The sequence below is a fragment of the Mercenaria mercenaria genome, chromosome 13, assembly GCF_021730395.1.
Source record: "Mercenaria mercenaria strain notata chromosome 13, MADL_Memer_1, whole genome shotgun sequence".
Lineage (NCBI taxonomy): Eukaryota > Metazoa > Mollusca > Bivalvia > Venerida > Veneridae > Mercenaria > Mercenaria mercenaria.
The window spans coordinates 50,314,657-50,340,023 of record NC_069373.1 but is presented as its reverse complement, the minus strand read 5'-3'; the positions used below and the strand labels follow the sequence as shown (position 1 = coordinate 50,340,023).

Genomic DNA, 25,367 nt, shown 5'->3' with positions numbered 1-25,367 from the left:
CGCATTAGTGATGTTTTCACTAAACACGGATAAATTTATGTCGTCAATTTCAACTTCTTGTTGTGATATTTCTCTTTCATTGCATATATGTAAGAGATCTAAAACCGAATCATCACCTATTGTGTCTGATTTCGGGGAACTTGCAAATATTGGAGTAGCCAAATAAATATCCTCATCTTGAATCTGCTCATCAGTTACATTAATAGCATCTGAACCCTCAAACTCATTTTCTATTATTATAGTGTAGTGAACATCATTTGAATTAGTTTCAGATGTTACAGGTTCTACTTCAGTAATACCTGTAAGATGACTCACATTCAAATTTTTCTCAAATGCTTCATACTTCACTTCAGTTTTAGTTTCTTGCGATAACTCAGTACAAAGATCTTCATTCAGATTTTTCTGAGATATTTCATTTCCCACTTCTGTTTTAGTTTCTGATGATGTTTTATTAAAAGCTTTGCAATAAATGCCATTCAAAGTATCCTCAGATGTCAAATGTATAGTTTCTTTTTCAGTGTCTGACGATCTTACATTATCATTCGAGTTATTCACTACACGTTTATGCACCGCTCGCTTAACTAATTCAATTAACGGTAATTCGTCATCACTCGAATCCATCTTGATACTTACATGTATGTTGTCTAACAAGCTTTTGGAATAAAGCAATTTTATCCCTTACATAGAGATTTTGTTCAGTTAAAGTATCAAGGTGGTCTGCAAGAGCAGCTAGGATGCTAGGCCTTGCATTTACCAAACAGCATCTCCGAAATTGTTGGCATGCTTGTTCATACATATAGTCTGTCAAACATTTCTTCTGGTCTAATATTTGCAAGTTTTCTTTTAACCAGTTACAAACACCACAAGTCATGCCTGAAAATTAAAATGTAACAATCATTTAGTGATGTGAAAACAATCAGATTTGTTCGTAACTTAAATATCACTTTTTCGGTATTTTTTATCCCCACAAGGCAACATTTTATTAAGATATTATCTATTTGTTTTATTCAAAATAATGCTTGGATTTAGGCATGCTCAAAACAACTGCAACAACGTGGACTGTTCTAATGCTATATTATAACATCAGCAACCTGGTTATTATTAGAGAAGTTCTTATCGTGAGTCAGTTTCTTTTCTTTACAATGTATTAACTATCTTTGGGGAAAAATCTAAAGAAAATTCCATTTAAAAATCAAGCAAAATTCACATTAAGCGTATAGTAAATACCGTACTAGTCCAGTTTTTATACATTCCCTGTCATACTGAGTTACATCCCTTGGTTGTTATTACGCCCTTTGCACTTGTCAATAATGTAAACAAACAGACGGTTTCCCTCTGTTTATGAGTGACTTAACTATGAAAAGTGCAAAGCACCGAGAAAAATATGCTGCAGTCTAAAATTTAATGATTTGGTAAACAGGCACTGTAAAATGCTTTAAACTTATAACTGTTATATGTTGCTAACTAATAGTCAATGATGTCAGTGATTGAGGACAATGACAGCCCTGCTACTATTCTGCTTTTTATTTATATAACCATTAATTTTGTAGTTTGCTTATAAAGATGATAGCATTAGTCTTGTACCGGTTCATGATATAAATGATTGAATATACTGTGGAAACAGGTATAAATACAATAAAATGAAGATTTATTGGTCATGGAATTTAGATTTCATATTGAAAAGGTTTTCTCTTTTTGTCACATGTCCGCCTTCTGGTGTTAACATAATAAACAAATGTGCAAAACAATGACATAATCAGAGCTAAATTGCATCATTAATGGTAATGTTCATGTACTAAATAGACAGAATAAAACAGTATGATAGGAAACTAATATGAACACCCCACCCACTGTTGTTCGTAATCACTATTTTTATTTCATTAATAGCTGAATTTAGATTTTGTTTTATAGTAAAAGGCACACAGTAAACATTAAGGCTGGTTTCTTCTTTTCATTTATTAAAATAGCATACAAAAGTTCTTACCGTATCATCTCCAACTGTTCCACGGTGGCGATACCCTGGGTATGCAGGGGTGCAAAATGGCGGCGGAATCTCTCGATTCAGGTAACATTTTTCATTATAACTGTCTTAATACTTAACCAATTTTAACGAAATAAAGACGAGTGCCCGCTCATAAGAATACTACACCCTCGGCTATAAAGCTTGGGCTCCTGGGTTTCGTAGTTTTTGTGAAAAGTGCAACGGCGCATTCTGATGCAAAAAATGCAACTGCTATGTAGGGGGGCATTTTTATGAAAATGACTAAACCAACTATCCCCGTGTGTTTCGAAAAACGGCTTGTAGGGCGGAACTGGGCTTGACATGTTCTAAAGCTGTTGTAGAACTTTAGCAAGTGAAATCGCCAGTTTTCGGCAATTCCGGGCGATTGAAAGGAAATGCTATGTGGGGGGGGAGGGGGGGGGGTGTTTTCATTATGTTATGTGGGAGTGCTTTTGACATGTGGGGGTGACTCAAGTTAACTGGCTGCTAGGCTGCTAGAGGCACGCAGTGATATGATCATTTGATATATAAAGTATATATAATATGGATAGAAATTATCTCAGTGGAAAAAAAACTTATCAAAAGTTTTCATTTTGAAGGTGGATGTGAAGTAAACATATAAATGCCTTCTACGGACACATTTAGGTACATATCTCTGGAACAGATTGTCAACTCCGTCCGTTCAGATTCGTACTTGTATTTTGATAATATTCCCTGTGTTTTTAGCCCCGTATCCGTTAAATCGGGGACAGTATCTTTGTTGCTCTCTCTCTCTCTCTCTCTCTCTCTCTCCAAACGTAAACATATCATATAAATAATTCATTTCTTAATTGATGTGTTTGAAACTCACATACTTTACTCATTGTCATATTGCCTTTACATTGATATATAGACATGTTACAATGACCTTCAGGATAACTTTTTCATGGTAAGACACTTGGCAATTTTCCAATTTATCAAATTAATGCTAATGAATGATTCATTTCTTTATATATAAAGAGAGAGAGATCTGAAGATCCCGCGTTGAACGGGTGAAACCGGTTATTTATTTCTTTGTTTTTATTGATTTTTAAATGTTTATAGACAATATTAAAATGTAAAGACTTGAGCATCTTCCCCCCCCCCCCCCCCCCCCCCCCCCCCATATATATATTCTAGATAACTTTTTCGAGGCCAACCACTTAGCAATTTTTTTAAGTTTTACCATTACTTTTTCATTTCTTTATGAAATCCTTCCATATTCACACATCCCATTCATTGTACATGCCCATTACATTGGTAAATAAACATTTGACATTGGTATTCGTTTTGACATATTTACACGTCAAGCACATAGCTCTTTTTCCAGCTTCATATTTCTACGGGGGCATTGTGCTTCAAAAACACATCTTGTTTTTCTTAGTTTTCACGTATACTTATAGCCAGTTAGCGTACTCCATGCCCCACCTACCAATATTTTGTTTTGTTTTGTTTTCGGTGCTACGAGTGCCGTGGCAGCAATGTTTCCTTACCTAATTTTCTGTTTAACTGTTTTAACTTTGAAAAAAAAAAAGAAGAAGAACGTGTTAGTAGAAATATATAGTGAAAGTCAAAATCGTAGCACGATATTTCAAACCGAATATATTTGTATATTTGAAATTTAGCCTGTGTATGTGAACGAGTTTGACCCATCAAAATATTGTTCGAACGGCCAATTATTTCTCCTATGTACTAGCAGTAAATTTATACGGGCCAACACGGTTCTTGCAATTAAAAAAAAAAAGAATTGAAAGGTTCTATGCAATAATATTATGTTTTACGTACAGTTTCTTTTTAAAATAAGGAGAAAGATAGTGATACCGAAAATGTTTAAAATCGTTATTTAGGCAACTGCTTTACCACTTAGAACCATAGAATATTTTAAGTTTCAACTGTCATGACTATATTTCAGTACAATACAATTTCTAATGCCACCTTTAATATTTTTTCCAATTTCTTTAAAAGAGTTTTTATGAATGTTACCATCGCTGTTCCTGGTTGTGGAGATGCAGCCGATCAACTGATATAAACCCCGGTCGCAAAATTCGCAAATAATCCAACAGCGGCAACGGAGATATATGTTTTTAGTAATATACGTCGGGGTTGGTCTTACTGAAACAGCATTTGTATTTCAAATTAAATTTTACTATTCTCACATGACATATGCACCGGTGGTAAACGAGATCGTGAAGCGTTTTCTTCATTAAATAAAGACAATCTTTGTCGTATAATAGCAATACTGAAACAGAATTGCATTCATTTGGAAATGTGAAGTGATTACAACTTTTTAATATTATAGTATTGAGTATGTAACATTACAATAAATGACTTACTATTGGTAATTTTGCAGTTTTATTGACCTGCCTAAAAGTAATATGTGTTTTCGTCCGCTGCCACAATGTGAAGACTACAATAAATCACTAGAATTTGTCAAATGATACCATCGCGTATATACGCCGCTTTTTTGTTGCATGGATTGTTCAGTTTACATTACAGCCAAGTTGGTTATAAAATCTGACAAAGGTTATGGGGATTTTAATTATTTCCGATTTTTAAACGCAAAAATCAAAGTAAAATGAAGGACATTGTCATACTTAAATACATCAAAGTGAACATCTTGTCACAAGAATTGGTATTTGTGAATATGAGTCAAATGTGTGAAGTAATAAAAAAAACATTACAGCAAACTAACTGTTTTTAGCGTTTAAACAGTAGATGTCAAATATCAGATGGACATCAAAATGACTATGGTCCGACTTTTAAAAGTAAAGGTGAAAAGTCAAATATAGGTAAAGGTCAAATATTAAAGAATATAATTGAACATCTTGTCAACAAGGTTGTTATTTGATTATTAACCAAATTTGTCAAGTACAAATTTAGAACAAGTTATGGCCAAATTTAATATAATAGATCCAGGCCCCTTATGACACCTAAAGCTTTATATCTAGGTGTCGTATGAAAATGCACTCTCCAAAGGCCATAGAGTTATCGTGATCAAGTTTCAAGTTTCTAGTGCCAACGATGTATGAGAAGAAACATGCAAAGACGAACGGACGGACATCATCACAATATATATTGACATATAATATGCCCTAACAGTTAAAAGTATTTTTCGCTGGCTTTATTTGTCCGTATTTTTGCGTGTCTTTAGCAGGCAGTTAACTCGAGTCACCACCACATGTCAAAAGCACCCCCACATAACATAATGAAAACACCTCCCCCACATAGCATTTCCTTTCAATCGCCCGGAATTGCCGAAAACTGGCGATTTCACTTGCTAAAGTTCTACAACAGCTTTGGAACATGTCAAGCCCGGTTCCGCCCTACAAGCCGTTTTTCGAAACACACGGGGATAGTTGGTTTAGTCATTTTCATAAAAATGCCCCCCTACATAGCAGTTGCATTTTTTGCATCAGAATGCGCCGTTGCACTTTTCACAAAAACTACGAAACCCAGGAGCCCAAGCTTTATAGCCGAGGGTGTAGTATTCTTATGAGCGGGCACTCGTCTTTATTTCGTTAAAATTGGTTAAGTATTAAGACGGTAATAATGAAAAATGTTACCTGAATCGAGAGATTCTGCCGCCATTTTGCACCCCTGCATACCCAGGGTATCGCCACCGTGTGTTCTCTACAATTCAAAATTTCCCACCATGAAAACTGTGATAATTGTAAACATGCTGTTCTGGAAATACTCTCTAAAGCAAAGGGGACTCTACACTTTTTCATGTACAGAGTCACAGTTATATGTGTTATTATATCTGTTCAGCTTTGTAAGCACATTTTCTTGGTTAGCTGAGTTTAAAAAGCAATATAAACTATAATGTTATTCTAAGATTGTTGTTTTGAGACACCTAAATTTAGAGATTATCCATGATATAAGAATCTAAGAAGGGCGTAAGTGACAGATACGCCCTTCTAGTTCTATAGAAATATAAATTAATGCCAGTAACAGAAGGGCGTAAGTGACACTTACGCCCTTCTGTTACAACATTTAAGTGCAGATACGCCCTTCTATTACTGTGATTTTGAAAACATTTCACTTACGCCCTTTTATTATTGGGGAATTTGGTCAACACAGCAGGTAGTAACAAAAAAAAATTTTGATAGGATTATGCCCCTTGGTATGTAGTTTCAAAAAATATATAATTCATAGAAGGGCGTAACTGACACTTACGCCCTTCTTATTCTGGGGCGTCGATATATCCGAAAACAAATTTACTAATCCCAGCGGTTCCAAGAACAAGGCATGGTCATGGTAATATATACAGCTTCAGACACATTTGCACATCCAAAGATTTATATAAATATTCATTTTTTTCTTAGGATAGTATAGGTCAGTGGAACATGTTGCCCGCTGTCGCACGCACTGCAGCCACAGTTGACTCGTTCAAAGCTTTTGTCACTGTGCCTCCTCCATCTCTAAGCAGCTAGCTCTACCAGTGTATTTGAACCGTTTCATACGTGGAATACGAATATGAGTTACCCACAGCAGCCTTATGGGCAACCTTTTATGCAGTCCCCGCCGGGATTTGCGCCGCAGTATGCTGGACCTCCTGCAAGTACTAGTGCACAACTCAACCAACCGCCCCCATGGGCTTCTAGCATCATAGAGGATATTAAAAACATCAAAATATCGGTGTCAAAAATCGATAACATTGAAAAAACAGTTAATAGTATCAACAAGAAGTTGTGTGACTTGGAATTAAAAGTAAACAATATTGACACACGAGTGGTAGAAGTTGAAAGCACAGTTACATTCGTAAGTAAACAGTACGATTCTCAAAACAAAGAGTTAAAATTGGCTGGTGATCAAATTAAAACTCTTCAAAAATCTTGTACATCACTTAAAACTCATGTTAATGACTTAGAGAAAGATCGCAGCGAGTTAAACAGCAAGGTCACGGACTTAGAGTTTCGATCCATGAGGGAAAACTTAATATTTTATGGAATACCGGAAAACCAAGAGGGAGCCATGGAATGGAATTAGAATCTCCAGAAACCGACGAGACGAAAGTTAGAAAAATGATCAAAGATCATCTTAGTATTGACAGTTCACGCATGAAGTTTGACAGATCTCATAGAATGGGAAATCCCAATACTTCCAAGAAGCCACGACCGATAATCGTCAAATTTCATTCGTTCTCTGATAGGGAAGAAATTCGTGCCACGGCATTTAACCTGAAGGACGATCTTAAGGCAAAGCAACTTGGCGTAGGTGTCCAAATACCTCAAAAATGCGGGAGGCTCGTAAACCGCTTTATTCCGTTATGAGAAACGAAAAGAAGAAAGGCAAGACAGTGAAACTTGTCGCCGATAAATTGTACATCGACGGTGCTGTATACACACCCCCACCCACAACAGCTTAGGAGAGTCATGAAGAAAGTTTGGACATTCTTTCCTGGAACATAAATGGATTAACGCGAAAATTAGCCGATACTGATTTCTTAGAAATAGTTAAATCTCACGATGTGATTATTCTATCTGAGACCTGGGTATCACCCAAAACGCATTACAATTTAAATATAAAAGGTTATGATGTTGACCATTTATTTGGAAATAAATCTGTGAATACCAGAAAAGGTAGATATAGTGGAGGATTATCCATTACTTTAAATCAAAATTTAGAAGCAAAATTAAAGTCGTAGAAAAACACCATGTGGAATAGTATGGATTAAACTTTGTAAGAGTCTTTTTCAGTTTGATCAGGATATATATTTGTGTAGTACATATATTAAACCTAATGATTCTAAAAATTATAACACGTTTTAACAATGATGATATTTTCGATTTAATAGAAATTGGAATTGAAAAGTATAATGCCTTAGGAAAGACATGCATAATTGGAGACTTAAACGTAGAACCTCGAATGAAATTGAATATCTTGTACGTGATGCATATTTAGATAATGCAGAATTATTGTATAATGATGTTGTTTTTCCGAGATGTAGTAAAGATCAGGTATAGATACTCAAGGTAAACGTATTATTCAGTTATGTAAATCTACAAATTTATTAATAGCAAATTCTAGGCTAGGCTTGGATAAAGGAATAGGAAGCATGACATTTTATAATAGGAATGGTGCGTCAGTGGTCGACTATTTCTTGCTAAAATACGAAGATTTTAAATACTTTAAGAACTTCCAAATTATGCAACCGAATGAATTTTCTGACCATTGCGCATTAAATTTTAACATTGAATGCAAACCCCCACAAATACAGTCACGTGATAATGTTATCGTACAGGAGCGCTTCATTGTGTGGGACGTCACACTTGTTGATACATTCCGAAGCAATCTATTGGCTAATTTTACAACTTTACAACGCATGACTGAAAGCGTAGAGAGTAGTAATGTGAATCATTCTGTTGAGTCATTCACTAACTTATGCAAGATCAAACTTTTCAAATCTTCGGAAAAACGCGAATTATAAATAATAGTACATGTATAAATAGCAATAGCGAGAGGAGAAAATGGTTTAATAAAGAATGTTATGAAACACGCAAAGAATACAATAAAGCAAGAAATGCATTTATTCGAGATAAAAGTCTAATTAATAAGAATAATTTCTTGAATAAAAAACAAACGTACATTAAAACAAAACGAAAGTATAAAAGGCTTTTTTACAAGAAAGAAGGTACACGTATATCTAATTTAGCTAAAACTAATCCAAAATCTTTTTGGAAAAATGTTAAGCGGCAGTATAAACAAAATAATAATGAATCAAATAGTTTGAATATTAATGATTTATACACGCACTTTAATCAGCTTTATGAAACTGAAAATAATAATGCAGACTACGTAATACCGAGTGAGCATAATGTTTTAGACAATGACTTGGACACAGAGTTTTCCATTACAGAAATTAAAGCAGCTGTTTCAGCGCAAAGTAATTCCAAAAGTCCAGGGACAGATCAATTGATCTCTGAGGTTTTTAAGAACTCGTTTGACATTATATCTCCTTTTCTGCATAAACTTTATAATAAAATATTAGATGATGGTATTTTCCCAACAACTTGGGGAGAAGGAATTATAATACCTATTTTTAAAGGAGGGAACGCCGACGAAGCTAAAAACTACAGAGGTATCACTTTGAATAATATCCTGTCTAAAATATACTCTAGACTTCTGGTTGCACGTCTCACAAAATGGGCCGAAAAACATGAGAAACTGATAGATAATCAATTTGGTTTCCAGCGAGGCAAGTCTACAGTAGACTGTATCTTTATTTTACATGCTTTAATTTCTCAAACATTAGCGTCTAAAAGAAACTGTATACTGCATTTTTAGATTGGGAAAAAATGTTCGACAAAATAAATAGGCTGTATCTTTGGCATAAATTAATGCAGGAAAATATTAGTTCAAAATTTATCAAGGCTATAAAATCTATGTATAATGTTGTAAAATCGTATGTGCGATACAAGGCAGATAAATCTTCATATATACAGTCTAATATTGGCGTAAAACAGGGTGATTCGTCAAGTAGCTTGTTATGTTTATTTTTCTTAAATGATATCATAAACAACATAAATAGCAATATAGATGGTTTGTTGCAAATAAATGATCTTAAAATCTTTCTTCTATTATTTGCCGATGACGCGATTATATTTGCGTATGATCCATTTTCTCTTCAGTCAATGTTAAATGACATTGAAAATTACAGTAATACATGGGGATTACGTTTAAATGTAAACAAAACAAAAGTTATGATTTTCGAAAACGGGCGTCATACCTCCCATGATTTTTATCTTTATGATTCACGTATAGAGGTTGTTACAACGTTTAAATATCTAGGCGTTCATCTATTTAAAAACGGAAATTGGAATCGCACGCAAAATTAGTTGCGCAACATGCTTCGTTTTCCATGCATAACTTGTTTATTGTAAATAATCAGTTAGAACTGCCAGTGTCACAGAAATTAGGTTTATTTGACACACTTGTAGCTCCTATATTAAATTATGCCGCAGAAATTTGGGGCTATCATAAAAGCCCGGATGTCGAATTTGTGCACTCTAAATTCTGTCGAAAACTACTGTGTGTGAGAACTTCCACCAATCTGGATGCTGTTTACGGGGAATTAGGAAGAATTCCGATGTATATTTATAGGAAACTAATAATTATAAAATACTGGCTTAAAGTTTTACAACAGAAAGATACTTCTTTATTGTTTAAAACGTATTGTATGTTAAAGACTGATGTTGATAATGGCGTTACCTATAACCAAACCAATTGGGCGTATCAAGTAAAATGTATATTAGATCAAGCAGGGTTAGCGTATTTGTGGCAAAATCAATTTACTATGTTGTTAAATTATAATATCATTAGACAAAGAATTATAGACATATATCATCAAACCTGGTATGCGGCAATTAATAATTCACCTCGTTTAGAAACATATTGTTTATTCAAACATTCATTTGCTTTTGAGTCGTACTTAGACAAAATACAAGAGAAAAATACAGAATAGCCTTAACTAAATTTCGAACTTCTTCCCATGATCTTTTCATAGAAACAGGTAGACATGTTAATGTTCCAAGAAATAATAGAATATGTGTTCAATGTAGATCAAATATGGTTGAAAATGAATTTCATCATCTTTTAATATGTACTAAATACAAAGATCTCAGACAAAAATATCTAAAGAGATATTATTTTACATGGCCTACGCTTCAAAAACTATCTAACCTTTTGTCAATAAAATCTAGAAATGTGTTAATAAATTTGTCCAAATTCTTATACCATGCAAGTAAAATCAGAAACTAAGTACATGTAAGATCTTCCGTAAAGCTATGTTCGTGTTGGAGTTGTCAGTTTGCTATAGACATTGTAAAATGTTTAATGCAATAAATTTATTGTTGTTGTTGTTGTTGTTGTTGTATAAAGTTTTAATGATGTAAAATTTGGAAAGTTTTACCGTTTGGCACTTGTACAAATTTGATATGTAAAACATCTTTAAAAAAAAATTATTTAGCGCCTACACATAATTTTCAAAGTGATGAAGGAGTGTAGTATCTAGAGGATTTGTTTGTTTGTTTGTTTGTTTTGGGTTTAACGCCGTTTTTCAACAGTATTTCAGTTATGTAACGGCGGGCAGTTAACCTAACCAGTGGTCCTGGATTCAGTACCAGTACAAAGTAACTGCCAACTTCCCCACATGAATCAGAGGTGGAGGACGAATGATTTCATAGTATCTAGAAGAAGAAGAATTAATGTCATTTTTTACATTTCAGCAGGTGCGCGTCACAACACAAGAAAAAGAAGTAATTTTAGTATTACTGCATTTTTTTTTCGTTTATTGCTCTTTTTACGAGCGAAATATATAATATTTGACTACTGAGATAAAAACTTTGTACAACAAAATTAAAATAATGAAAAATGTAACCCGGTTGAAATTCAGCCCAATTTATACGTGCTGTACGATAAGTGGAAGTAACACTATGTTGGAATTTGGTCCAATATACGAAAAAAATATTGATATTTTGGACTTTAGTCCAATATGAAAAAAAAAAGATATGGCCATTTTGGACTTAAGGCTACGGTTATTGTCATGTATACTTAAAAAGACCGTGAATACATTTTAAGTCACACAATACGATACTGGTTTCTACTGTATAGCCACATGACGGAAAGAAAAGCTTTCGACTGATTAGATTTTTATAGATGTGAAATAAAATTCAGTATTGTACTCAATACTGTTCAATAACATCATATTATTCAACAATATCTGCACAGAAAGAAACAGGGTGCAGCCATACCGGTTTCTGACAGCTAATGACATGCCTTGTTAATTACTATCACAAAAAAATAATGAGCCGCGCCATAAGAAAAAAAATAAGTGCTTTTGCGACCAGCATGGATCCAGACCAGCCTGCATCCGCGCAGTCTGGTCAGGATCCATGCTGATCGCTTTCAAAGCCTATTGCATTTAGAGAAACCATTAGCGAACAGCATGGATCCTGACCAGACTGCGCGGATGGTCTGGATCCATGCTGGTAGCAAACGCACTATGTTTGTTTTCTCGTGGTGCGGCTCAAATGATTTTTTTCTAACGAATTCAATATGTATTTTACATGATGACATTATGACAACAGCATATTGAGATATACAATGCAGATACTACTCTTACGACAGATATGTGGCGTTGTAGAATGAAAGTATGTAATTATGCCTTATAACACAAAGCTATTACTTTAAATCACTGAATTTGGCAACGTTTGACAAGCCATGCAAAAGTACTATGACAGTACTTCGTGTGCTAAACAAAAATGATTTGGCATTAAATTTATTTGGAAATAAGTAAAACAGAACGACACTTTTACATTTGATAGTAATACATAATTTTCCATTTCTCTTTATTTTATAGTTATAAAAATTATATCGCTCTTCCGATAATGTTTTTGTAAAACTTATCTCACTTATTGAATTTGTGCTCTTTCGAGAATTGTTAGCGTAACCTGCTACAATTCTCTCCCAGTTATATTTCTATTTGAATAAATAAAAACATTTGATTAACTTTTTGTAAATACGCCAGCATTTTGTTTAACAATTTAACACAGTTATTATGTTATTTAAAAAAAAAAAAAAAAACTAATGTAAATATGGCTTATGGTTTTGTTGGGGCTTTTTTGTTTATAATATGTTTATCATTGAACATTAATTTTGTATAGGCTATAAGCATATGTGTTATGTTTTATGCTGAATAAACTTTTGTATTGTATTGTATATTTTATAGTAGAGTTTATTAGACTTTTTAAATAGCATTTCCATACTAGTTATTATAATAAAGAAAAAATTGTCATCAAATCCTTGATTAATCGTGCCGCATGCCGCCTTTGAAGTTTGATTTTAATAAAGGACCACAATACATTAATTAGAGATAAACAAAATAATGATTATAATTGCGGCTACTCAATCTTTAGGAAATATTTGAGGGAAAATGCTCAGTTGTTAATCCGGTTTTTTAATCGAAGAATGTTGTGAAAACAACGGGGATATAATAAAGAAAATAAAAGTCATTATCTTTAACCAATGAAATTCCTGATTAGTTTGAGCAAATCCATTTTCGTTGTTTGCATTTTTCTTAAAACCATTGATCATTCTTTTAAAGAATATTGGATTGCACGTGCAAAATGATTTCCTCGGTCAGATCGGATTACTCTATTGATGCAATTCTTGCTGGACCTGGTAAGTTTTTATTTAATTTTCAAAACGCATATTTATTTATCTCTGATTCAAGTCATATTTTCTTTAAAGAGCTGGCGTATTTACAAAAAGTAAATCAAATGTTTTTATTTATTTATTGTTGTTTGAAACATCACTCGTTCATAACAAACCAGATTTTTGTGTTGCTTTCTTGTATTTATTTGTATCATTTCTGCTTTCCAACATTAATTACGAAACTATAATTTATGCAATAAACTAAATGTTTGTTATTAAAAAAAAAGTTATTATGTAAATATAGCGTATGGTTTTTGTTGTTGTTGTTTTTGTATAATAGTCTGCAGTATCTTGAGTGACTTTTTGGTGTCCGACCCTGTCAGGGCATCTGTGGAAACAAACCTGCGTTGGATCGTCTTTTATGTAGATCTATTCTTTTATCTCAATTACTATATGAAATATATAGACAAACATTATACATATTCTGTTGTTTAAGTGCAACTAAATCCTTGTTGAAACGAATGCCGGGTTCAGCGATAATTTGCAAACTCCGGATAAGCATTTTTCCCTGAATATTCTAAAAATGTTCAAAAATAGTAGCATTACAATGTTTATCAGAAAAAAATGGTGAAATTAAATGTTGTTACATTTTTTCCGTCAGCGTATAGGATATGTATTTACGAATAAAAATAAATATTGCTTGCTAAAAAGAAAGTAGACAGAAAAAAAACTTATTTTTCTTCCGCTATCAGATAGACAAAGAGGGCCATTAGTTTTGACTATTGACCGGCAAGCTTTTCAATAAGACTTCGGTTTCTTAACATTTTCTTTTCATATTTTTTTTCTAGGTTTAGATTCTAGCCCAGTAAAATTTAATGTTGAAATATACCCCGGTCAATAGCACAAACTATGGACCGTCCATTTAAACAAGGAATTATGTAATAATTAGATATATCTGTCTTGTTTGATATATTTATGCTGCAGTATCAATTAATGCTTTGAATTCGTCTTTTTTTATTTATATAGGCAAGTCACTAGACTCATAATAAAAAAAATGTCCCAAAATTTCAGGGGGTTTTTTTTAATTTTTTCTTTTATTTTATTAGATTTTCTCAATGAACTGATCGTGACATCATATTTATTACACCAACGATATAGGAACTGTGATATAGACTAGCTTTAAAACAAACAAAAACTAAAAATATATATATCATAGTCTAGGAGCTAGTCTAATACATTTGCAATGTATTTTAAATTTTTAACTGTCACTTGCATAAAGTCATGCACGAAATAGAGTGCTATATGTAAAAAGGTAAATGTTTTGGAAGTTTTCAAATACATGGCATTAGCTGAATTCATAATTTATTTCACTATTTTTTCATTGTATTGGGTATCAAAATTTTGAGAAAAAATATGGACCTGTTTGACGTCTGACATTCCCGTACAACTTCAGAATCTCCTATAATAAGTATCGAAGCGAGCGACAGATGCCACTGTAATAATAAATCTTCATCTTCAATATTATTTTTATTATTATCTTATAATAAAAACACTCATAATAATATATTTTACATGACTACAAAAGACAGTGCCGGTGTTTTATAGTCACGGGTAAAATGTACGCTGTGATTTTTCTGATGTTAAAATCATATAACGAAATAGACACACAAAATACATTGAAACTTTAACATAACCTCATAACATAACGGTGCAAATAGTAAAAGTAATCAACACAGTAGAGACTGAAGAGACTGCAATAAAAATAGGACTATAGATAGATGTCAATGAGGAAAGCAGAGTGCAAGGACCATAACCAAATCTTGAATAGTTTTCGATTTATCTCCACTTGCATATCTTATTTCCCTTCTCCGGAAATTTTAATGAACTTGGAATATAGATATAATGTAAAAATTATGCAATAAACTTTCAACTGTTGAACGAAATTAGATATAATGTAAAAATTATGCAATAAACTTTCAACTGTTGAACGAAATGATAATTATAGCTGGTAAGGGGGCGGGGGGGGGGGGGGGGGATGGGGGAGGAGAGTGCCAAAACCATACCCCTATGATCCTCCAACCCTCTAGTTATCGCAGAGGTGTGTCCTCATTTTAATAAGCATTATTCAGTAAGGTTCGTCTGGGATACATATTCAAGAGGAGTGAAGGAATTTCATTAAAATACACACAATGTTTAAAGGAAGTCATGATTACAAAAACAAGATCGCTGAAGCAAATTCTTACAAAATATACACACGTTTGGTCATTTCTAAAACTGACCGTGACAAATTAATAAATGTACATGTTCATTTGACAAAGCCCTGGTTCTGTTGATAGCCCTGTTTACCTTTTCTCTACAAAACTTAACTGTAGAAATCTAAACATCGAGACCTTCCTTAAGGAATATAACTTCTTTTATGAGTAGGTTAGTGGCGGTTGGGATCAGTATTATAGTCTGATTATTATATGAGCCGTGCCATGGGAAAACCAACATAGTGTGTTTGCGACCAGCATGGATCAAGACCAGCCTGCGCATCCGCGCAGTCTGGTCAGGATACATGCTGTTCGCTAATGGTTTCTCTAATTACAATTGTCTTTGAAAGCGAACAGTATGGATCCTGACCAGACTGCGCGGATGCGCAGGCTGGTCTGGATCCATGCTGGTCGCAAACCCACTATGTTGGTTTTCTCATGGCGCGGCTCATATTATCTATAACAGAAAATATCACAAATGGAGGAAACATTTCCAACGACCGCATATACATTGTAATCATGTTTTAACTATCAATGCTAAAATCAAAGAGAAAGTTAGTATTTGTGAATCACGTGTGAAGTATTAGTTTCATTTCATAATTCAAAATTCAGTCTTCTGATACATTATTTATACTGAGCCACAGCAAGCCTTAACAAGTATTTACAGGTCTACAGGTTTGTACTCAGGTACAGTTGTTAGGTTGTGTCCACCATTACTTAACTGAAATACTGTAGAAAAACGGCCTTAAACCCCAAACAAACGAACAAAAGAGAATATATTTGCACCTGTATTAACCAAATCTTTATAATTATATATTTGTGGACTGCGTATCACTCACCTCTCACCTAGATAGATATCCAACGCGTGTAAGATTTCATTTTCTTTCTTTTCGAGAAAGCATTTGAGGTGTATTTTTTGTGATATGTTACTATTTTTACACAACTTGGGTGAACGCATTCAAAATGTACTCTGAAGTATTCAAGGCTAATCTTTATGTATAAAGATTTACAATAACGTTCACGTATGAACTCGCCACCTCCCTATTGTAATAAAATGAGTAACGTTCCAACTGAAACATGCATTTTCACCTCATTCTCTCTTGCAGCTCCTCGTAGCAGCGGTGGTGAGCAGCCAGTTTCCCGACGCCGTCGGACGAGAACGGTTTTCTCCAAGTTGGCAATCAAGCATATGGAACATGAGTTTGAGCAGGGTAAATATCCCGACATCCGCCGGCGGGAAATTATAGCTGCTGAAATTGGCTCCTCAGAGGCACGAGTGCAGGTGAGTTTCTTCCTGGGTTGTTGTCGTTGTCGTCCATTTTTTCAAAACCATAGATTCAAATGATCTCACAATATACTCATATGTTAATGGGGAGGTTTAGAGACAGAGTAACATCTGTACGTACAAAGCTTCACAATATTAAACTCCTTTGATAAAAATGTTTGTAGAGTGAATTATGTGACAACGATTTTGTCGACTGTATTAGTTGACTTTCCGACCGGCATAATGATCTACGAAATCCCTAACATATTTTTATCTGAACTGCGGCTATGAGTTTTAAATAATTTTGAAGGTCTCAAGGGGTGGAACTTTAAGATATCTTTGATAATGTGAATTTTATTTCCGTAAATATTATTTGGTTTTTACTATAGAAAAAATCTGGTCACGGAATAATTTTCAATGTAGGGATAACGCATGTTTTTTCGTGTTGTAACGTCTGCAGAATCCCGAGGGATTGGTTAGTACCCGAGTCCGTAATGCGAGGGTACCAACGTATCCCGAGAGATTCTGAAGATGTTATAACATGAAATGAACATGCGCTAACGCTATTCTAGTAAAAAACGCAAAAAAAACTAATAAATAAATACATTCTACCTGAACGTCATTAAATTTCTATGAAATGCGCGGCAATATCTTAGTTGTTTTTTGACGTTGACGTCATTTCCATTTGAATTATCCGTTTTGGGGCCGTAATACGTTTACGCTTTGCCACGGAACGCGCATATATAAAAAGGTGTTATAACAGTACGTGAGCGCGAGAATCTCTCTGTTAACACACGTTTTCTCTCCTGTTAAAACACCCCCAAAAAGTGACAAGAACAGCAGTTTTATGCTAGAATAACCTTTTTTCTTGAAATTTTATAAAATGTTTACGTTGAAATGTTAATTTAAGGTTTGCTAAGATATTCTGAAAGTTGCAGAATAATCTATCAACGAAAGTCAGTATGAGCATTTCAAAACTTGTGTCCGAAATATTTTAACGATAAATTTAAAAATAAGATAGGGGCCTATATTGTATATTGAAAGTGTAAACAGTTCCAATAACCACCTTTGATTTCTTTGGAAATAATGTATAAATTAATTGTATAATCCCATATCTATGAAGAAATCAATGACATATCTTTTTACGGAAAGTGGTCATATTTTCTAGAGCTTAAAGCGGGCGCAGTGGTCCAGTGGTGACACTGTTTGACTATGAAACCAGGGGTCGTGAGTTCGAGCCCCCGCTTCTCAAACTAAAATTTACTAAAATTGGGATAAGACTCCCGTGTGTAGGTGCTTTACACCTGGCACGTTAAAGAAACAGGGAAGCTTCTGGCATTGGAGCATCTTCTGTATCTTGCACTATCCTCCCACTAACATTACAAACAGTCTTCAGTACCGGTGGCTACTATAAATAAACTTATATACAAACAATGTCTAGAGCTTCGCTGGAAGTTCAAATAGTGAGTGATATCAGAATAAGAAGATGTCAGATATAACACAAGATTGACTTTATATAACATTTTGTCTATTTGTAGGTATGGTTCCAGAACAGACGTGCCAGACAAAACAAACGCCGTCACCCAAGTGACACGTGTCCTGATGGCAGTGTGCTAAAGAACACGAGTAAAAGACAACGAATTGAACAGCCTGCTAGTAACAGTCAAAACACTGGGGTTAGTTTGTACACATTTTCAATCTTTCATTTGTCAAGCAAAACTTTACTTTATAAAATTTAAGAACCATTCAGTAGAACTAAATCCAGTGTGCAAGTCTTGCACTTCTTACTGGACGCAAAAATATATTTTATACCATCTTAAAGAGATAAGATAGCATTAAATGATCCTTTTTTATAGTATCAAGAAGGAAGCAAAGCATAACAAAAGGACATTAATAAACAGGCAGGGAAAATATAAATGCAGTCCTCTATACAAAACGTTATGCATGCATTTGATCGGTGCGTCTCTAGTAACGTAAGATATATTGCTTTGTTCAACTTGTTTTAAAATAATCATATGTCACGCATGCTGTCCAAAGGACAGGCGAGAAGTATGATAATATTAGAAAAATCTATGTTTCTGCAAACATTTTATTACACAGCCTTCGTCTTCTAATATATACCCATTTCTTCATTTCAGACGATGATTGGGCTTCCGCGTATGGCCACTTCATTTAGTCAAAGTTCCTCAGCCGCCGTGTATCACAGTGTGCAGCCTCAGTTATTTTCTGCTTACCCACCTGCGTACTTTCACGGTCTTGTTCTGCCATCTCTGTGGAATCTTCAGAGTGTTTGTACGTCACTTCCGCAGGAAACCAAGAACGAGGATGATACAGCAGGCGACATTGTCAAGCGTCTCTTCAGGTTTAGCGCACGTGACGTCAGGCCTGCAACCATACAACAACAACAACAGGAAGCTGACGAACAACAACAGAAACAGGTGTATCGTATGGTTGTTCCAACTAAGAAAGCTACAGACTGTTCAGTGACAGAGCTTCGTGTTTCTGAAAGTGCTAGGGACGTCCGAGAGGAGTGTGTGTTTACACTGGAGGATGAGGATTCGGGGCTCGCAAATGACTCTTTCAGTGACTCTATGTAGAAACCATAGAAATGACAACTTGAATATGTAAAAATTGTGAAAAACGTTTGAAAAGTGCATGTTCTGATACGAATTCAGACTACAGTTATAACATTTGCCTTACATCAACTTTGACATTGTGTACATACGATATATGCATATTTATAACTAATATCAGCTGTGGAGTTTTTATCCAACAGTGACTGTTTCATGGCCGAACCATGTGTTAAATTTATTTAAGCGAATCGTGACGTCAAATGGAACCCTTTTCTAATTTGTCTAGGTTCAACTGTACCTACTAAAGAAACTATGTATCACTGTGGTAGTAAGGAATGTTTAGCAGTTTTAAGAAGATAGCACGTATATGTCTTTATTTCTTCTACCGGGTTCAAAAAATTGTTGGCCCCTTTCTACGTGACGACTCACATTTAATAAAATTAAATTGTTAGGACCTGTTTAAAGTTTTATGTATAAATAGAATAGAAGAAATTGTGCTATATGTTTATAAGTGTTTGTTTGTTTATTTATTTATGAAAGTGAAAAGATCAAATGACCCAAGAAACTCTATTACAATAATATTACGATCTCCCAAGGAGAAAAGTCACCAAAGTTTCCTATTGTGTCAAGAATGTTAAACTCTCAAACGTTTTCCCAATTGTCACACCTCGAATGGCTATATACATACATTATTTAAACGGATGCATTTTCCTCAATATGTGTCCATATAATGAAAAGACTAGATAGATGAAACACCCTTTATTCAAAATTTCGAACTCTGGTTACAACTTTTTTTGGAAAATTCATTATAGTTAAGTTACAACAAGAACTGAACAGAACACTGAATATTCAGAAAAGAACAATAGCCCGAACATGTGAATAGGCATTTTTCTGCCTGTTCTTTCTTTGAAAACTTGATGTTGCCATATAGATGCTATGAAAGTACACGACTGCATCGTTTCCTAAACTGAACTATTTATACCTACGATATATGCATATTTATAACTAATATCGCCTGTGGAGTTTTTATCCAACAGCCACTGTTTCATGGTCGAACCATGTGTTAAATTTATTTATGCGAATCGTGACGTCAAATGGAACCCTTTTCTAATTTGTTTAGGTTCAATTGTACCTACTAAAGAAACTATGTATCACTGTGGTAGCAAGGAATGTTTAGTAGTTTTAAGAAAATAGCACGTATATCTTTATTTCTTCTACCAGGTTAAGAAAAGTTGGCCCTTTTCTACGTGACGACCCACATTTAATAAAATTAAATTGTTAGGACTTGTTTAAAGTTTTATGTATATATAAAATAAAAGAAGTTGTGCTATGTGTTTATAAGTGTTTGTTTGTTTGTTTATTTATGAAAGTGAAAAGATCAAATGGCCCAAGAAACTCTGTTACAATAATATATATTTCTTTATTTCCTCCAATGACGAAGAGCATATGAATCATACAATACAATTAAATACAAATAAGAGAACAGTATATACAAAATATATGTACATGTGTACAACAAATGCATTTGAGATATAATATTCCATAATGACATGCTGAAAGAGACCTATATATAACAATTTCGTCAGCAAAATTAAGTTTCTTATTCACTCAGTTTATGAAATTTAGCATACATGAATGGAAAGGGAAAAAAATCTTGTAGAATGGAGAAGACATGTAAGTATTAAACTAAGGTTTGCCTAATACTAGAACGATATTGATATATAAATCTATAAACAACAGTGAGCGATCGATATCAGCTGAAAATAACACACCAAATCAAAAGCCTTAATCGAAACGAAAGCATTAAGACTTTTACAATGTGCAAATACCTGGACGAAATTATTATTATTTATTTTGCTGATCTGTTATGAATTCAACTAGGTAATTGCTGAACTCACATAGAAATATTTTACAGCCAGTTCATCAGATGTGCACACTTTACAAAAGCTTTAAAGCTATACACCCTGGCCTCGTCGCTCAGACAAAATGATGTGAAGCCACGAAACATTTCAAATATTTGTAAGTCAGGAGAAAATGTACATAGTGTTTGAAAGTTTTTTATACCCAAGCTTTTAGACAGTGTAACCCATAACCAGGACCTCTTCGATTCATTTGAAGGACAAAACAACAAAATATGTTTACTCAGATCATTGGTTACTTGCTTACACTTCGTGCAATGCGTTTCATATTTTCTAGTAAAAAATCGGCACATTAAAATGAATGTGGATGTGCACTCAGCCTGCAGATATCTATAACAACGGCTGAAATGCCACAGGCTACAGGGTTCAAAGACCGAATGTATTAGCATAAACTGATTTAGACTTCTATCCAAAAGTATACGGTTTTTCCAGTCAAATTCTATTGTTTTTTCTATCGCTATATTGACATTTCTTTTCCAGATACTTAACTTAGGAAATATCCCTGTGCGGTAAAAGTTTAAGATATAACTTGTTAGATTGTATTTTCCCAAAGACATGTAGATATCTGGTATAAACCCCTTTGATTTCCTCGGTGATAACATGAATGATGTTAATCGGTGTACGAAGACTTCTTTAATTCGGAATTTAGTATATAGCTGGCAAAGTTGACCAAATAACAATAATTTCCTTTTGTCTATCAAATTAGCAATTGGATGAATTCCAATACAACCCAGGGCAATATCTGTCCTAGTACTTGTTGGTATTGACTGTATGCGTTTAATACACTGGTTGTGGAGTTTTCTTAGGGGCAGTAACTGCGTATCAGTAACGTTAGTCTACAACTCGCTTCCATATAAGGCTTTGGGCAGCACAACTGTCATGTATATTTTTTTGCATGTTAGGGGATGTATATCATTTCTATAAATACCGCAATCTACGATGCTAAAAAATGTTTTACGTAATTTTTCGCAACTTAATGCTATATTTTCTTTTAAATCAAGAGTTTTATTACATAGGACACCTAAATGAAGGTAGCTTTCCGTTTCGAGTATTGTTTCATCCCCTAATTTCCAAGTGCGGGGTGTTGAATTCACATCGTTAAACACAACTGCGTTACATTTGCTCGCATTGTATACATAGCGATCATTCTCTGAGTTGGTAAAACACATATGAATCAAAGAGTCTAGGCCGCGCTTGACGTTAGAAAGTACAACCATATCATCAGCGGATGTTGGACAACCACATTTTAATGTACCTAGTTTAAAACAGTATTGATTTCTTTCTATTTCATTCATCAAATCATTTATGAAAATGATGTAGAGAAAGGACTGAGGCATTGACCTTGGCGTGTTCCTTGCAGGATAGGGAACCAGTCTGAAGTGTAACCGTTTGATTTCACGCAGCTATAGCAGTTATCAAACAATGACATGATGGCTTTAAATAGCGTTATATCAATGCCCATTTTGAACAATTTTACTAGTAATAATTGGGTCCATGTACGGTCAAAAGCTTGTCTAGCATCAAGAAAGCATGCGTATACAGCGGAATTGTTCTCAAAGCCGTAATACACGCATTCCCTGAGCATAAAGGACGTCATAACACAGCTAACATTTTTTGAAAGCCACCCTGTGATGCATTTAAAACAATTTTCCCGTCTATTTCCAGTAACTCCAACATAACTTTTTCATACAGTTTTAAAATTACTGAACATAAAGAGATTGCTCGATAGCTATTCTGGTCTGATTTCTTTTTGTTTCCGCCCTTAAACAGAGTAATTATTATACCTTTTTTCATTTCTACTGGGGTATGGGAGAAAAGAAGCATACTGTTAAACAATTTTGTGATAGCCTCAATCAATAGTGATCCACCATACATAATGTTTTCGTAATGGATGGAATCATTGCCACAAGCTTTTCGTTTTTTGCATGATTGCAAAACCTTTTTTACCATTTCAGGTTTTATAGTAAACGTTTTACCAGTCTGGTTTTGACAAATTTTCTTTATTTCGAATAGATCATTTTCTACCTTTAACCTATTGCTTTCATTGAATCTTGAGTTTTCTCCTGGTGAATAAAGCTCACCAAAATAGTTTTTCCATTCGAAATTTATATTTTGAGGATCATTATAAACTGTATCGTTAAAGCACATTTCAAGACCTGTGTTAAAAGCTTTTTTGTTACGCCGACGGTTAATAAGCCGCCAAAACTCATTGTTATCGCATTCCGCAGCCGTGTCGATTTCCGTTTCCTGTTCTTGCAAGAATGTCATTACTGCGTCACGATGTGCAGATCTGAATCTACTTTTGAGCAATTTATAATCCTTGAAGGGTACAGAGTATGCCTTTCTTGGTTTACCAGCGCGTATCCAGTCAGCACGTTTTCTTTTCATTTGATTATGTAGGGAAGAGAGTGTACTATTCCAATATGGTTTAATGAATGGTTTGAAGTTTACCTTTGGTATAAACAAATCAGTTGCAAGGTTCACAATAGTAACGATACCGGAGTATAATTCATCTATGTCATTTTGATTATTAATAGGAACGTTTTGCGCGTATTGCAAGACATCGCAACTTTCTAAGAAGCTTTTATACTTATCAAGATGGAAATGTTTAACGTTTTGCCAGTTTATGATTTTACGATTGTTTGTTTGAGAATCGGTACGATCCAGCCCTATGAATTGTCTGAATTCAATTCACAAACAATTGGACGATGTGTAGATACATTAAGTGCATTGTCGTCAAGGATTTGGCAGTCTTTTACATTTTGTCTATATAGTTCAGGTAAGACAATGTAATCTATTAACGTTTCTCTGTTACTATTATATGGAACATTACTGTATTTTGCTCCGCGACAAGAGTTTAATGTATTTATAGGTTTAAGAGAGAATTTTTGCAGTAATTCTAATAAAAGAGCACCTCTAGAATCTAATTTGAAAGAACCGCTGATCCGCTCAGACTCTAGTTCCGTGTTATAATCCCCCATTATCATCAACAATCCTTTATCATCATACATACAAATAAAATTTTCTAACTCTTCAAGACAATCTCTATAAACATGTATGGGGTGATTCTTACACGGTAGATATATCTGGAAAATAAATATGTAAGTACCTGGGTTAACCATAACTTGGATACCAATAAAATATTTAGAATCAATGTCTAACGGCATGATATACTGATTCAATTTTTTATGCCATAAGAATGCAAGACGCCCTTTACCGACCCTCCTCAGCGATGACATGTCAAGGTCAGGGTCCGACACGGAGAAACTGGTATAATTATTATTGACGCTATCTAAAAAGTGAAGGTCATTTCTGTACAACCAGTGCTCTGACAAACCAAATATATCTATTCTTTGATTTATTAAAAGATCACATAAGTAACTTGCGCCCGAAATAACACCTGTTGAGTTCCAGGTAGCAATGGTTAATCCATCTATAATGTTACTAAGACACATATTTATTCTGCATCTTGGTCTAATACAGAGAATGGATTATAGTTGTTATAATCGTACTGATTGCCCTCCCAGTATTCTTCGTCAGAATTCTGATTAGACGTAACGTTCCATTTGTTATTTGACCTTTTACCTAGAGCTAATTGACCGTTCTCTCTATCTTTGTAACGGTTTTTATACGAATTGAGAGACATCCAAGGTCTGCATGTAATGCCCTTCGGCCAGAAGTACGGGTCATTTGTAAGGTAATTTGCTTTACCGTCGTCCTCAACGTTAATACGTACTACAATTGTTTTACGCTTGCGGTTTCTAAAAACACAAACTTTAGTAACCTTTGGTCCTTTCCCCTGTACAAATTTTGTGATTTTTTGTTCTGTTATTGTCTGTTTGAAACCACCAACGTAAAAACGCTTTGTGCGTCGCCTAACATATTGCGCAAAATCTTCCTCATCATCTTCCCTTGATGCAATATTAGTTTGTTGGGCCAGGATATATTGAGATGAAGGGTGCGGGCTATTGCTATGCGAAACCTTTTGTAGGTGATTGCTTGGTGGGTTGGATTCTGGTTTGAGCACTTCATTTGACATGTGCTCTGTACCATTATCGGGTATATGGTTATCTACATTTTTGTTACTACCTTGTAGGGTTCCTTTTACATCATGTTGGGAGTTTAAAGGACATTCAACATTACCGGCTGAGACGTTAGTGTTTCTACATATGTCGGCAAACGTGA

At 34.4% G+C, this 25,367-nt stretch overlaps 1 protein-coding gene across 1 annotated transcript; it reads left to right on the top strand.

Annotated features, from left to right (window-relative positions):
- The first annotated feature begins 1,289 nt into the window (after nucleotides 1-1,289).
- Nucleotides 1,290-20,539, top strand: LOC128547916 (homeobox protein orthopedia B-like). Its single transcript, XM_053521797.1, has 4 exons — nucleotides 1,290-1,412; nucleotides 16,533-16,708; nucleotides 18,229-18,366; nucleotides 18,829-20,539. The coding sequence occupies exons 2-4, from the start codon at nucleotides 16,616-16,618 to the stop codon at nucleotides 19,285-19,287; spliced, it is 690 nt and encodes a 229-aa protein (XP_053377772.1). The 5' UTR covers nucleotides 1,290-1,412; nucleotides 16,533-16,615; the 3' UTR covers nucleotides 19,288-20,539.
- The last annotated feature ends 4,828 nt before the right edge of the window (nucleotides 20,540-25,367 follow it).

Bases quoted from the DNA above. Each gene is read 5' to 3' on its own strand.
- LOC128547916 (XM_053521797.1), top strand. From the start codon at position 16,616: ATGGAACATGAGTTTGAGCAGGGTAAATATCCCGACATCCGCCGGCGG. The intron at 16,709-18,228 runs GTGAGTTTCTTC...GTCTATTTGTAG, and splicing joins CCTCAGAGGCACGAGTGCAG to GTATGGTTCCAGAACAGACG. The intron at 18,367-18,828 runs GTTAGTTTGTAC...TCTTCATTTCAG, and splicing joins GTAACAGTCAAAACACTGGG to ACGATGATTGGGCTTCCGCG.